Here is a 12,373-nt window from a genome sequence, read left to right as displayed (position 1 = left end):
CGGGTCCATTGCTCCTAATGGTGGAGACCTCCTCGGTGCCGGAGATCGGTGCCGGGAGTCATAACGGCGCCGCGATCGAGACCGGGACCTGCCACCAGCTTGATGCCGGGAGGTCAACCTGGATCTGGACCGCCGACGGTGAGAACGGCTCCTCGAATCTCGGTGCCGGTAGCGATGACTCGAGCCGGGAGTATCGGGACTGGTGTGATGAGGATCTACGCCGCGAGTACAACCGGTACCGCCGCGGTGAGCGGTGCCGGGACTGCGAGCGGCGTCTTGAGCGAGACCTCCCACGGGACCGGGAACGGTGCCGGGACCTCGATGGGGATCGGTGCCGACTCGGGGAATCCAGAGACGGCGCTCGCATGATCACTGGCTTGCCCGTAGATTGAGGAACCCGCACTGGCAGCGCCGGGGGTTGGGGCAGCGCACGCTCCGTCAGTGCAATGAGGTCCCTAGCCGAGAATGTCTCGGGCGTTGATGGGACCATCAGCTCGACCCCAGATCTTAGTGGGGAGCTGAGAGGGACCGGACTCGACGGACCTCCCGGGCCCGGAGTCGACGGAATCCCTGGTGTTGGTGCCGGGTGTTCCGTCCGAGCCTGCTTGGCCGGGGTGAAGGACGCTGACGGTCTTTTCCCGGGGCCCGCTGCCGGAGAAGGTCGGTGCCGAGGCGTTTTCGCGGGCCCGGAGCGGTCCGGTGCCATAACTGAGACGGTACCCGGTGCCGAGGACGGAGGATTAAGCGCCGCTTCCATGAGGAGAGTCTTTAGGCGCTGGTCTCTCTCCTTCTTGGTCCTTGGCTTAAAGGCCTTGCAAATTCGGCACTTCTCAGAGATATGCGATTCCCCAAGGCACTTCAGGCAGGAGTCGTGGGGATCGCTAGTGGGCATCGGCTTTTTGCAGGTCGAGCACAGTTTGAACCCTGGCGAACCAGGCATGAGCCCGGCGTCGGGTGCAGGGGAGAGCTAGAGCCCCAAGCCCACTAACTATGTACAACAAGTAAATAACAACTATAAACTATTCTATACTCTAACTATAACTATAATTATAACTATAACTAGTAGAACAACGAACAAGGAGAAGCTAGGGATGTGGAGGACTGCTATGCTGCGCTCCACAGTTCCAACGACCGACACGGCGGTAAGAAGGAACTGAGGAGTGGACGGGCCGACAGGGGTATATATCAGCCGCCATGGCGGCGCCACTCTAGGGGGCGACCTGCTGGCCCACCGGAGTTGCTAGGGTAAAAGTCTTCCGACGAGCGTGCATGCGCAGTGCATACACCTACTGGAATGGATATGAGCAATCACTCAAAGAAGAACTCTGAAGTAATATGGCTTATAAAACTAGAGTATGAAGACACTTATTCTGGTTGGTTTGGGGAAATACACTATTTAATAAACAGTCATCATTGAACATTTCTTTCATGTATTAAAAAAAAAGACATAGGGAAACCAGCTGATAAAATGGCTAATGGTACATAGCCACTATTCTAGGCAAATCTGGAGTAAATGAAATTTACCAATGCAAGGTCATACACTAACCACAAGAATTTTTGCCATAAGCCATGGACATATCAGTTGGAAATGACAGCGGAGGCAGAGAAAGTCTTGGATGTATTGGTCTATCCATAGGTGCTGGAACTAGGGGTGCTGCCACACCCGCTGGCTTGAAGTGGTTACCAATATATACAGGGTTTACAGTTTGGTTCCGGGGCTCCCAGCACTCCCAGACAAAAATTTCTCCAGCACTGCTTGGTCTATCACAAGAGGACTACAAGCAATGTGATGCAGCTGTTACCGAAATATCGAGTCTGCCTAGTTGAGAGCCAATAACAGCCTGACAGGGATAAGGAAAAGATGCTTTATTCTGCAGAAGGAGAGTCTTGTAAGTTGGTACAAAAAACTCTGTCTTACACAAATTTCACAAACCTTTTATACACATTCAGACAAAGACCCTTGCGTGTTAACACTTGATTGGTAGTTTGTCAAACCCCACACTCTGTTATCTGTTCAGTAAAAACTGGTTTGAAGCAAGTTTTCTCTGCTTTGAGGCAGAAGAAAAGAGATAATTCAAAAGTTCAGGCTACTGTGTCCGTGAGGCTTCTGCCCTCCCCTACTGGCCGCTTGTAAACTATTAAGGGGGGCCAGCCGCTTGTAAGCTATTAAGGGGGGCCAATAGTAGCTTTCACACAGCCATGAAAAAGGCTAATGGAATCATAGGATGCATCACACAAGGTATTTCCAGAAAAGATAGGGGAGTGTATTACCATTGAACAAGGCACTGGTGAGACCTCATCAGGAATACTATGTGTAATTCTGCTCTCCCACGTTTAAGAAAGATTAATTCAAACAAACAGGTGCAGAGAAGGGTTACTAGAATGATCCGAGGAATGGAAAAACCGACCTTACAAGTGGAAGCTTAAGGAGCTTGGCTTGTTTAGCCTAATAAAACAAAGGCTGAGGGTAAATATGATTGCTCACTATAGATGCATCAGAGGGATAAACATCAGGTAGGGAGAAGAGTTATTTAAGTTAAGGGCCAATGTCGAAACTAGAAGAAATAGATATAAACTGGCCATCAACAGGTTTAGCCTTGAAATTAGATGAAGGTTCCTAACCATCAGAGGAGGGAAATCCTGTAAAAGCCTTGGAAGGGCGGTAGTGGGGCAAAAAAACCTAACTTGTTTCAAGATTGAGCTTGATACTTTTAAGGAGAGGATGGTATGAAGGAGGTTGCCTACAATGGCATATGGCCCATCTGTGACAGCTATTGGCAAATATCTCCAACGGGCAAAGATGGGATAATTAAGTCCAGATGTCTGGCTGGGTGGGTCTCATCTACATGCTCAGGGTCTAACTAATCACCATATTTAGGGTTGGGAAGGAATTTTTCCTCAGGTCAGATTGGCAGCAACCCTCAAGATTTTTCGTCTTCCTCTGCAGCATGGATCACTTGCTGGTTTGAACTAGTGTAAATGGTGGATTCTCTGAAACTTGAATTCTTTAAATCATTATTTGAGGACTTAAGTAACTTGCCAGAAGTTTGAGGCTATTACAGAAATGGGTGGATAAGGTTCTGTGCCCTGCAATATGCAAGAGGTCACACTAGATGATCATGATAGTCCATTCTGGCCTTCAAGTCTATATCAATCAATCCTTGCACACAAAATGGAAGAGAGGCAAGTCGGAGTGAAGATTTACCATCATAATATGGATGAAAAGCTGATTTCTGTTCTGTGCTATACAAACATTTTTCCCAGTAAAGGTCAAGCTCCTGTCTGACTTTTCCAATCACTCCCTTCAAGTTTTCTTTCTTCAGTTCCTCCAGACGCAGCAGCTCTTCTTCCCACTAATGGAGAAAGTTATTTAAAATAATGTAATACATTGCATTAAGGCCAACAATGCATCTTCATAACATTTTTAACATTCTTACTCGTAGGATAGCTTCACGCTGTTTGTTTTAACACAGCAGCACAGCCTTTGAGCCTTCAGTGTTCTGGATACTGTAGTACATGGCACAATAGTGATTAGCAATACACTTATCAAGTTAAAAGGAAAATAAAATAACCTTATAAAGTCAGTATTGGAGAAAGAACCTGAATGACTAAAATAGGACAAACTTGAAATAGTAATCAAGTTCAGGCAAGTGTCTACATCTAGTCAGTCAAGTGGGAGGCATGGTTTCGTCACATCAACACACAGAGGTCATAAAGCTTTGGTGACATGAGGCATGATTACTGGACTGCTTGAAACATACTAAACAAGAAGCTCTTAATAGATACAGCAGAGCACAAATGAGGTAAAAGTTACTCCCTCCAATATCTACATAACTAAGACTCCTAGGGCAGTATTTACATTATTACAGCGGGGCATGGACTGCTGCGAGTTACCAGGTCTAAAATTATCCTGAACCAAGTAAGCGCTTAAGAGCGGAGCCACTGGTTTAGCTGCAACTCTTCCTGCTCTGGTTATTACTTTACTCTAGCAGAGTTAAGTACTCTGAATATATGGTGGGATTAACATTGGAGCCTTGTTGCCATGTCTTTGACAAGTTAATATTGCCTATAATCTGGTCTTTATTAGTTCATAGAGCCAGACTTCCTGCTAATGACACCTAATTCTCTTGACTCACAACTTGTATTGCTTACAATTAACATTTGGTGCTTTTCTGGTGTATCAAGAGATTTGTGCAAAAAGTCATTGACCAAGATTTTTGGCCTCTTGTGCTATTTGCACTTTGAATTTGACATTAGAGCAATTTAATTATCCTGGACTGAGAACTCCATCAACCTCTGCTGCCTATAGATTGTAACAGGGAGTGGTGCACACACTTCTTAGTCAGAGCCTTCAGGTTTCCTCCCAGTGTGATTTAGTTTTCTCTGCATTTGCCCTGATGCAGTCTAATGCTGTTTTAAATATTTCACTGTTCACTAGAATGTGCTCAAATTTGTGTGCCTAATGTTAGACTTAAATGGCTTGATTTCCTGAAATACTGAGACCACAGCTTCCACGTTTAATAAGAAGCTTCTATCCAATCACATGGGTCAATTTGCACAACAGGGTCTTGACCTGGTTGAGGCCTTCTAGGGGCTATAACTGAAGTTTAAGCAACCAAATTGAGTAAGAATTCTGCTTTATGTGGTATTTTGGTTCTAATAAACTGACTACTAGCTTGAGTAAGAGGAGCAGGAGTTGCTCCATGAACTGAATGAATGGGATTTAGATATTGCAATTCCAGTCGTAAAAATGGCATTTGTCTTATATTTACATATTGAGAGGAGAGTCTTAGTTGACAGTCCATGCAGCCATAGAAGAATAAGACATGTTCCTGTTTACCTCTTGCATCATCAATTAAATTAGCTAAATTCTGATGCTGATCAGAGGCCCCTTGTCATGCTGCCAGTTAAAATAAATGTATGCTTAAATAGTAAATTTAGCACATTGATTATAAAAGACATGGAAATAGGATAAATGAGTAAGAGCCTAATGACATCTGTTAATTTTCAGAGTATAACTGCACTTCAGAATAAAAGAAAAATTAGTATGGCTTAATAGATTTCTCTACATAATTTGTATTGTTCTTCCATTATGTTCTCTGATCAGTAATGGAATCCATATATGTTCTATTATATTGGAGGAGGGATAGCTCAGTGGTTTGAGCATGGGCCTGCTAAACCCAAGATTGTGAGCTCAATCCTTGAGGGGGCCATTTAGGGATCTAGGGCAAAAATCTGTCAGAGATGGTACTTGGTCCAGGTTTGAAGGCAAGGGACTGGACTCTATAACCTTTCAAGGTCTCTTCCAGTTCTATGAGATAGGTATATTTCCATATAATAAATAATCCAGAGACCTGTTTCTGCCTCCAGAAGAAGGTGATGCCCTCTTTGAATCCAAGATGCCCTATGGGTATCTACTTAATTTCTATTCAGAGAACACTTACCACAACCAGAAACATTTATGCACCATCCACAGTTTTGATTAAGTGATCTCTCCACCACTCAAGGTCTTAATAACATTAGCTGTTACAAAAACTGACATGAGATTTCAAGATTCAACTAATGGTCAGTACAGACCAACATATTCTGAATGAGCTATCGCACACTAAACTAAACAGCTTGTGATGCCTGGTGAGCACTGTGACAAGGCAAGGCATCACCTACATTTAGGCACCCAAGGGTGGGATTTTTAAAACCACTTATGTGGGTGAGATTTGTGCTTTAAGTCACTTCAAAGCGATGAGTATAACTTGTTGAAATAGGTCAGCATTTTTAACTTGGAGAAGTTCAATATATCAGAAAGTGGTGCAGATTATAAACGTAGCATGGGCTTTTATTATCCTATTCCATGTTCAAATTTGCGTTCACACTATGGACTTGCCTTTTTCAGCATATAAACATTTTGAGTATGAAAGATCTTGGCAGAAATAATCAATGTACAATCTGAAATTCTATCACCAACTAAGAAACCAATTGAACAAACCAGTACAAGACATCCAGTTTAGCAATTTAAGCTCAACTTGAAAGCAAAAGTAGTTCAAGTTCAATATTCAGCAAAAATACTACTTTAAGGGTATCTGAATATACATAAGGGTTTGCCTTCCCGCAAAGTGAGTTCTCAGTGTAAACCTTGCATTTCTTATGTAGTTGGATTTTGTGACAAAGCTTGTCTATTTAAAGAAAAACCTAAAATAGTTTCTGTAAGAAGAAAGGCAGTGGAAATAGTTCCATGAAAAATATTGTCTTACCATGGTAACTTCTTGAGTAATGGAGCCTTTAATATTCATTTTACATTGTTCCTGCTTCTCTACTGGCCATCGAAGTCTATTCCACAGAAGTTGTACCTTCCCCTTCAGAGCCTCCCGTGTTGAGATTACAGATCCTTTCTTCAACTGCAACTACAAGGCATATAGTATGACAGCATAAGTTGAACTTATTTCAGAGAAGATAGCACCTTAATGTAGAAGAACGCTGAGAAATTACAGTGTAGTAGCAAGGTGAACCAACCAACAATTATTCAGTAGGAAGAGAAATAATATATAAGCTCTAGTAAAGATATGGAAAAAGGAAGAAAGCTTGTTCTTACAGCATTGCAGTGAGGACACTAAGTACGTGGGATCTCTACAGTTAAGTATGGATCACTATTTTGATGCAAGCTGTATACTCTTTAAAAAACATATTATTGTAATGTCCAAAGGTCTAGTTCATTCCTGATGTAAGCCATTAGAAAGACATCTTTCACTCAACAATACAGAAGAAATCAAGAGTTTCCAGAAACCCTGCAAATTATCATTGCTTGATGTTACTAATAGCAACTGCCACTCAGAGTTGATGGTACATTGTGAAAACAGTCATATCCCTTCCCTTCTGGCTGATGCTTATCAGGACATGCCTGAAGACTGAATTTTATGATATTAAATGAATTTATTGCTGGTGAAGCGTTAGATATAACACTGGAAGCTCAAAGAAAATTGTTAAAGAGTGGATAGTGCAGAGGTGGGCAAACTATGGCCCGTGGACCACGTCCGGCCCACGTGACCGTTCTGCCTAGCCCTTGAGCTCCCGGCCAGGGAGGCTAGCCCCCAGCCCCTCCCCTGCTGTCCTTCCTCCTCCTCCAGCCTCAGCTTGCCATGCCGCCAGAGCTCTGGGCAGCGGGGCTGCAAGCTCCAGCTGCGCAGCACGGCTGCCGGTCCTGCTGCTCTGAGTGGCATGGTAAGGGGGGAGGTCAAGGGAAGGGAATGGGGGGGTTGGATAGGTGTGGGAGTCCTGGAAGGCCTGTAAGTGGGCGGAGCAATCAGGCAACAAGGAGAAGCGAGGGTTGGATGGGTCGGGGGCTTTGAGGGGGGCAGTGAGAGGGGGGTCAATAGCCAGGCTGTTTCAGGAGGCACAGCCTTCCCTACTTGGCCCTCCATACAGTTTTGGAACCCTGATGTGGCCCTCAGGCCAAAAAGTTTGCTCACCCCTGGGACAGTGGAAGCTTTCAAGCTGGCCTATTATCACGCAATAACAAATAGGAGAATTCATTTCTAGGACTGCATGTATACCAGGGACTTAAAATATTCCCACCAACTCAGCTGCATTAACATTTTCAATCCCACCAGTGCTAACAGACAAAGTTCCAGCAGCTTCGAGTGTTTTATGGAACAGCATGAGTTAGCAAACGGTTGCAGAATAAGTTTATTTGATAGAAGGTCTGAATTAAGGTACTCTATTTCCAGTCTAAAGGCATTGCGCATATACTGCCAATGGCTTATTTATGATCAATTCTGAGGTTAACAGAAGAGAACAAAGAAAAAGGAAGTCAAGACACACTGAAAGACTTTAGCATTTAATTATGTTGAAACATGTGGCTTGTGTGCTCATCATAACACAGATACCTCCATATATGCTACTTGGACATTAGTTATTCAGTATAGCTACCTTTAAGAAAGGGCCTTGAGTTCCTGCGTATTTGTTCTTGGTCTAGAAAAAATCATAAGAGGTTCTTGCAGTTTTGTTCAGAATTGAGAAGAGGCAAACTGAACTGAATAAAGGAAGTCATGGTGCTACCCTTTTTCTCCCCTGAATCGTCAGAGGACTCGAAAGAGTGTGAACAGGAGTGCTAGAAAAATCTAGTCCATCTACTCTATTGCAGCTTCTCAGAAGCCTGATGGCTGCCTCATATATGCAAAGAAGTGGGGAAATAGGCACACTCTCTGCTCCCCGGCCTTGCTCGAGCCCTAAGGGAGCACGAAGCACAGGATGACAATCCTGTCCATATAGCGACAAAGAGGAGGAGGGGAGACACTGATGAAAACTAACATTAATCCTGGCCAGAGAGAACCTGAATTTTCATAGAAGACAAAAAATGAATTTCCTGGCAGGAGATGCCCAATGGCCTGCAATGGGAAGAGGATCAGTTGTGGCAGCTGGAAGGGAGACTGGAGAAGGGGAGCTGACCATCAGTTATCTAAAAAGAAAAGCTTAATTGGCTGAGAGAGGCAGAGGCTAAGAATGAATTGTCTAGGGGACAGGGAAAGAGTAAGCCGGGACAAAACTTTGATTACAGAGGATGGATTGGTTGGAATGGGAGGAAGGCAAATGATAGACTGATGGAGATGAGAGTGGATTGGTGGGAAGATGACAGATTGTGCATTTCGTAGAGTGCTGAGGGAAGCACAACAACAATTAGTGGGCCTTGGACTTGCAGAGAATTGACTGAAAGCCAAGGTTGCAGAGTGAAGGACTGGCCTGTAGACAAGGGAGAGCCAGATTCGAAAATCTTTGGGACAAACAGAGGTTATGATTGTGACGAACTGGGAACGTTCTTAATGTTTTTTCTGAATACTGGGAGGAGGGCTCAGTTCCTGGCCGACACTCTGTCTCCTAGCAACTGATGGCCTGGGCCCCTCCTCTGCAAAGGTGCCAGCTGAAGGTGTTGGAGACAAAGAGATCAGGTGACCTCTTGGCCCAGGAAAGGAACCGAGCAGAGGAGGAGGGGCTGGAGGGAGTTTGGGAGTCTGGAGCTGGCAGGGGACGAGGAGTGAAGTGCAGACGTGGGGGTCTGGCTCACTACCCCCCAGAATGGACCCAGCCGGGGGGTCCGGTTCACGGTACCTACAAGCTCTGTTTTAGACTGTGTTCTTGTCATTGAACAAACCTGTTTTACTGGCTCGCTGAGAGTCAAGTCTGACTGCAAAGTAGGGGTGCAGGACCCTGTGGCTTCCCCAGGATCCTGCTGGGGCGGGCTCGCTGTGGGAAGCGCACAGAGGGACAGAGGATGCTGAATGCTCCAAGGAGAGACCCAGGAGGTGAAGACGTGTGAGGTTCTTGCCCTGAAAAAGTCTGCTCCAAGGGAGAGGAGGTTTCCTAAAGTCCTGACTGGTTTTGCGGGGAGCAGTTCCAGAGCATAGCCCGGGGACTCCGTGACAATGATCAGGAAAACAGAAAATAGGATACAGAGAGGCATGGAGCGAAGAGAAGAAAGGAGAGTAATCAGGGAACAGGGAGCAGAAGAGGACAAAAGGAAAACAACATAACATGGAGCAGGTGAGTGTTGCAAGTGAGGACCAGGAGTAAAAACTAGGTGTTTTTTCACCTTCTATTGAGGCATCTAGATCTGGCCACTGCTAGACAAAATACTAAACACGATGGATTACTACTGCTCTTGCATTGCAATTCCTATGTTCTTAAGGATGTAGGAAGTATTAGAATGGCAATGCTTATACAGCCTAATTACAGATGTCAGTGTTACATGTGATCGTTAAGAACAGTTACTATATTTTCTCTTAATCACTTAAAAATCTAACCTTATTAACAAGTGTTTGAAGAGCTTCAATGTTCTTATTGGTAAGACAAAAAGGTTCTTCATCATCAGAGAGCACCTCTTTTTCAAGAGTAGAATCAGGTGTGTGCCCAATCTCTTCATTATACTGCCTGATTTCGTTTCTTAGTTCGAGAAAAACTTCCAGACGTCGTTTCTATTGAAAAATTAAAACAAGCATTTTATATACAATTGCTTAGAATATTGTCTCATACTGAGGCTCTGTTGGTTAAGATACCATCTCAAGACGATAGCGAAGGTAGTATGATTTGGCTAGTTTAGGTAATTCCATTTTCTGAGTATGGATTGATAGTTTTTGTACAGTATAGATACAAAGCTATCTAAAACTTAAAAGCACTGCACAGAAGCTGAAGTGTACACCATCATCCAAGTACTATCTGCTAATCACAAAGGGAGAAAAGGGAACTCAGTTCATAGGAACAGCATTTAAAATTTTAGTCTTAGACAATGTGAAGTTGTGTTTCATACAAACATTTTAAAATTTCATCACTATCATTTTCCATAATAACTTAAAGAACTCCTTAAACAGGGTGAGATGTCTCAGCTATATAATGCCTTTAAATATATTCAGATAATCAGGCCATAATATGATTTAATTAAACTGAATTAAAAATCAATATTAAACTAAATACTGTAGTATTAGCTACACTCAGTGATCAGACAACACACTGCAGCTAGCATTCTTTTCCAGTTAAAATGCAGAGGTGGAAAACACTTTCCTCTACAACCTCAAATCACATTTCATTTATTGGATTTTTAATTTTTTTTTTTTTTATACACCACATACCTTCTCATCTGAACGCATCCGAACATGTTCCTTTAACTCTTCCAGCTGTAAACGACTTGGAATGCTGCCAGTAGGAATATAGTATGGGGTGGTAAAAAGCTCAGCACAGAGTTTTTCATCTTGCTGCTGAAGTTGCTTCAATTCCTCCAGCCTCTCATTTTTTTCTTTGAGTGTAGCATCTAATGCCAGTCGTAGATCTTTCTCCATCTGAAGGATGGATATACCCTCTTCAGCCTGTAGAGTTTTTGAAGCATGTTTTGTAATCATAAGGATACATAATGCCTTGTAACATTTGGTTGTGATTTGGCATCAAGAAAAGCCGTCAGATACAATCAGTATGTGATAGACCAAAACTTCAGCATGCGCTGCTAGAAGGGAAACAGATCTGCACTTCTGTTTGTTGAAATTACTTACCTTCTCACATTCTAATTCTTGAGATCTTAGTTGCTTCACCTAAGACTGATAACATTCTCTTACCCCAGAAGTTTAAACCTTAGGGGTTATATAAACAGTGAGACAATCTCCTACCAGCCCCAGAGTCTGTGCCTATACAAGGAGCTGCATATTAACTTCTGAAGAGCTGCATGTGGTTCTGGAGCCACAGGTTGGCCACCCCTACTTTAAGAGAACATCCTGTGTGCAGAATTTACACTCTTTAGTGCAAGAATCTCAAGGGATATTGCAGAAGAAAACAGCACAATTACAGTGAGAAGCAATATAGCCAAAAGTATAAGCAGGTTTGTTTGGTTTTTTAAACTAGAGTTAAATAATGAGTATATGTATACCTGATCCAAACCTTCAAGATCTCTCAATATTCAAGCGCAAGAGCCCACTTCTAAGAGTAAACACTCAGGCAAAAGTCAGTCAACTGAGAATAAGGACCATCCAATTAAACAGGTCCCGAGAAGATTTTGGCCATATAACCCTGGGAACACATTCTGGAGCACAAGGAGTCCTATACAGAGAATCAATCCAAGCAACAGCACCTTGTGTATGTGAGGAAGGGAGCCTGTAAGCTGCTTGGCAAGTGTGCGATGGAAATATTCCTAAAGCAAGCTATGCACTCTTACCTCTAATTCAGCAAGCCTTGATTGACATGGATTTATCCTTTCAAGCCAACCAAGTCAAAGGAGCGTGACACAGACATACACTTCGACATAGTCTCTTGGAAATCACATTAATCAGCAAATTGGTATGAAAACCTTATGCACTGGGTGGACTTTAGAGGCTTCAGTGTGCTCTAAGTAGATGTCCAAGGATTTTAACAGAGCATATGCAGGTGAGTCTCCCAGGATAGAGATGAAGGCTTGTGACAAGTTGGGGATATATGTCTGTGTCAAATTATGAAACCCATTTTGTTTGGTGAACCTCATTTTGTTTCAAGGAGGTCTACTTTATGTTGCAACCTCTTTTATGGATTAGAGCATTTTGAAACAGAGGTCTGACACCTAGTGAAAAGACAGACACTGTAACAGAGCCTTAAAGGGCAATCAACATTCAAAGACTCTCTCCAGCTGCAACAATGGGTTTTCAACTGGTAGAGCCATTGACTCTGACACTGCACAGAAGCCAATGGGGCGTGGAAGGTAGGCTGAGACTTGGAACTCCCCTACCAAAGCATATGGGCAAAAGAGGGACAAAGACTATTAGAGAAGCACTCCTCTTAAAACAAAGTGGCCAGACAACCAGCATGTGCAAGACCACCAGGTTAAGGCAGACAGACAGTGCTTCCTAGCCCTAACCTAGAAGTCATAGGAGTGGCA

General features: G+C 43.5%; 1 protein-coding gene across 1 annotated transcript in view; it reads right to left on the bottom strand.

Annotated features, from left to right (window-relative positions):
• LOC116823766 (protein regulator of cytokinesis 1-like) overlaps positions 1 to 12,373 on the bottom strand; it is a 48,855-nt gene that overhangs the window by 18,840 nt on the left and 17,642 nt on the right. Inside the window, exons 5-8 of the mRNA XM_032778582.2 lie at positions 10,611 to 10,844; positions 9,789 to 9,959; positions 6,249 to 6,398; positions 3,206 to 3,353 (exon numbers count right to left, since the gene is read on the bottom strand). Coding sequence (XP_032634473.1) covers positions 3,206 to 3,353; positions 6,249 to 6,398; positions 9,789 to 9,959; positions 10,611 to 10,844 — 703 coding nt within the window. The remainder of the gene's footprint in view (positions 1 to 3,205; positions 3,354 to 6,248; positions 6,399 to 9,788; positions 9,960 to 10,610; positions 10,845 to 12,373) is intronic.

Source organism: Chelonoidis abingdonii, chromosome 6 (genome assembly GCF_003597395.2).
Source record: "Chelonoidis abingdonii isolate Lonesome George chromosome 6, CheloAbing_2.0, whole genome shotgun sequence".
In the NCBI taxonomy this organism is placed as follows: Eukaryota; Metazoa; Chordata; order Testudines; family Testudinidae; genus Chelonoidis; species Chelonoidis abingdonii.
The sequence above is the reverse complement of the archived record's forward strand: the minus strand, read 5'-3'. Positions and strand labels throughout refer to the sequence as shown.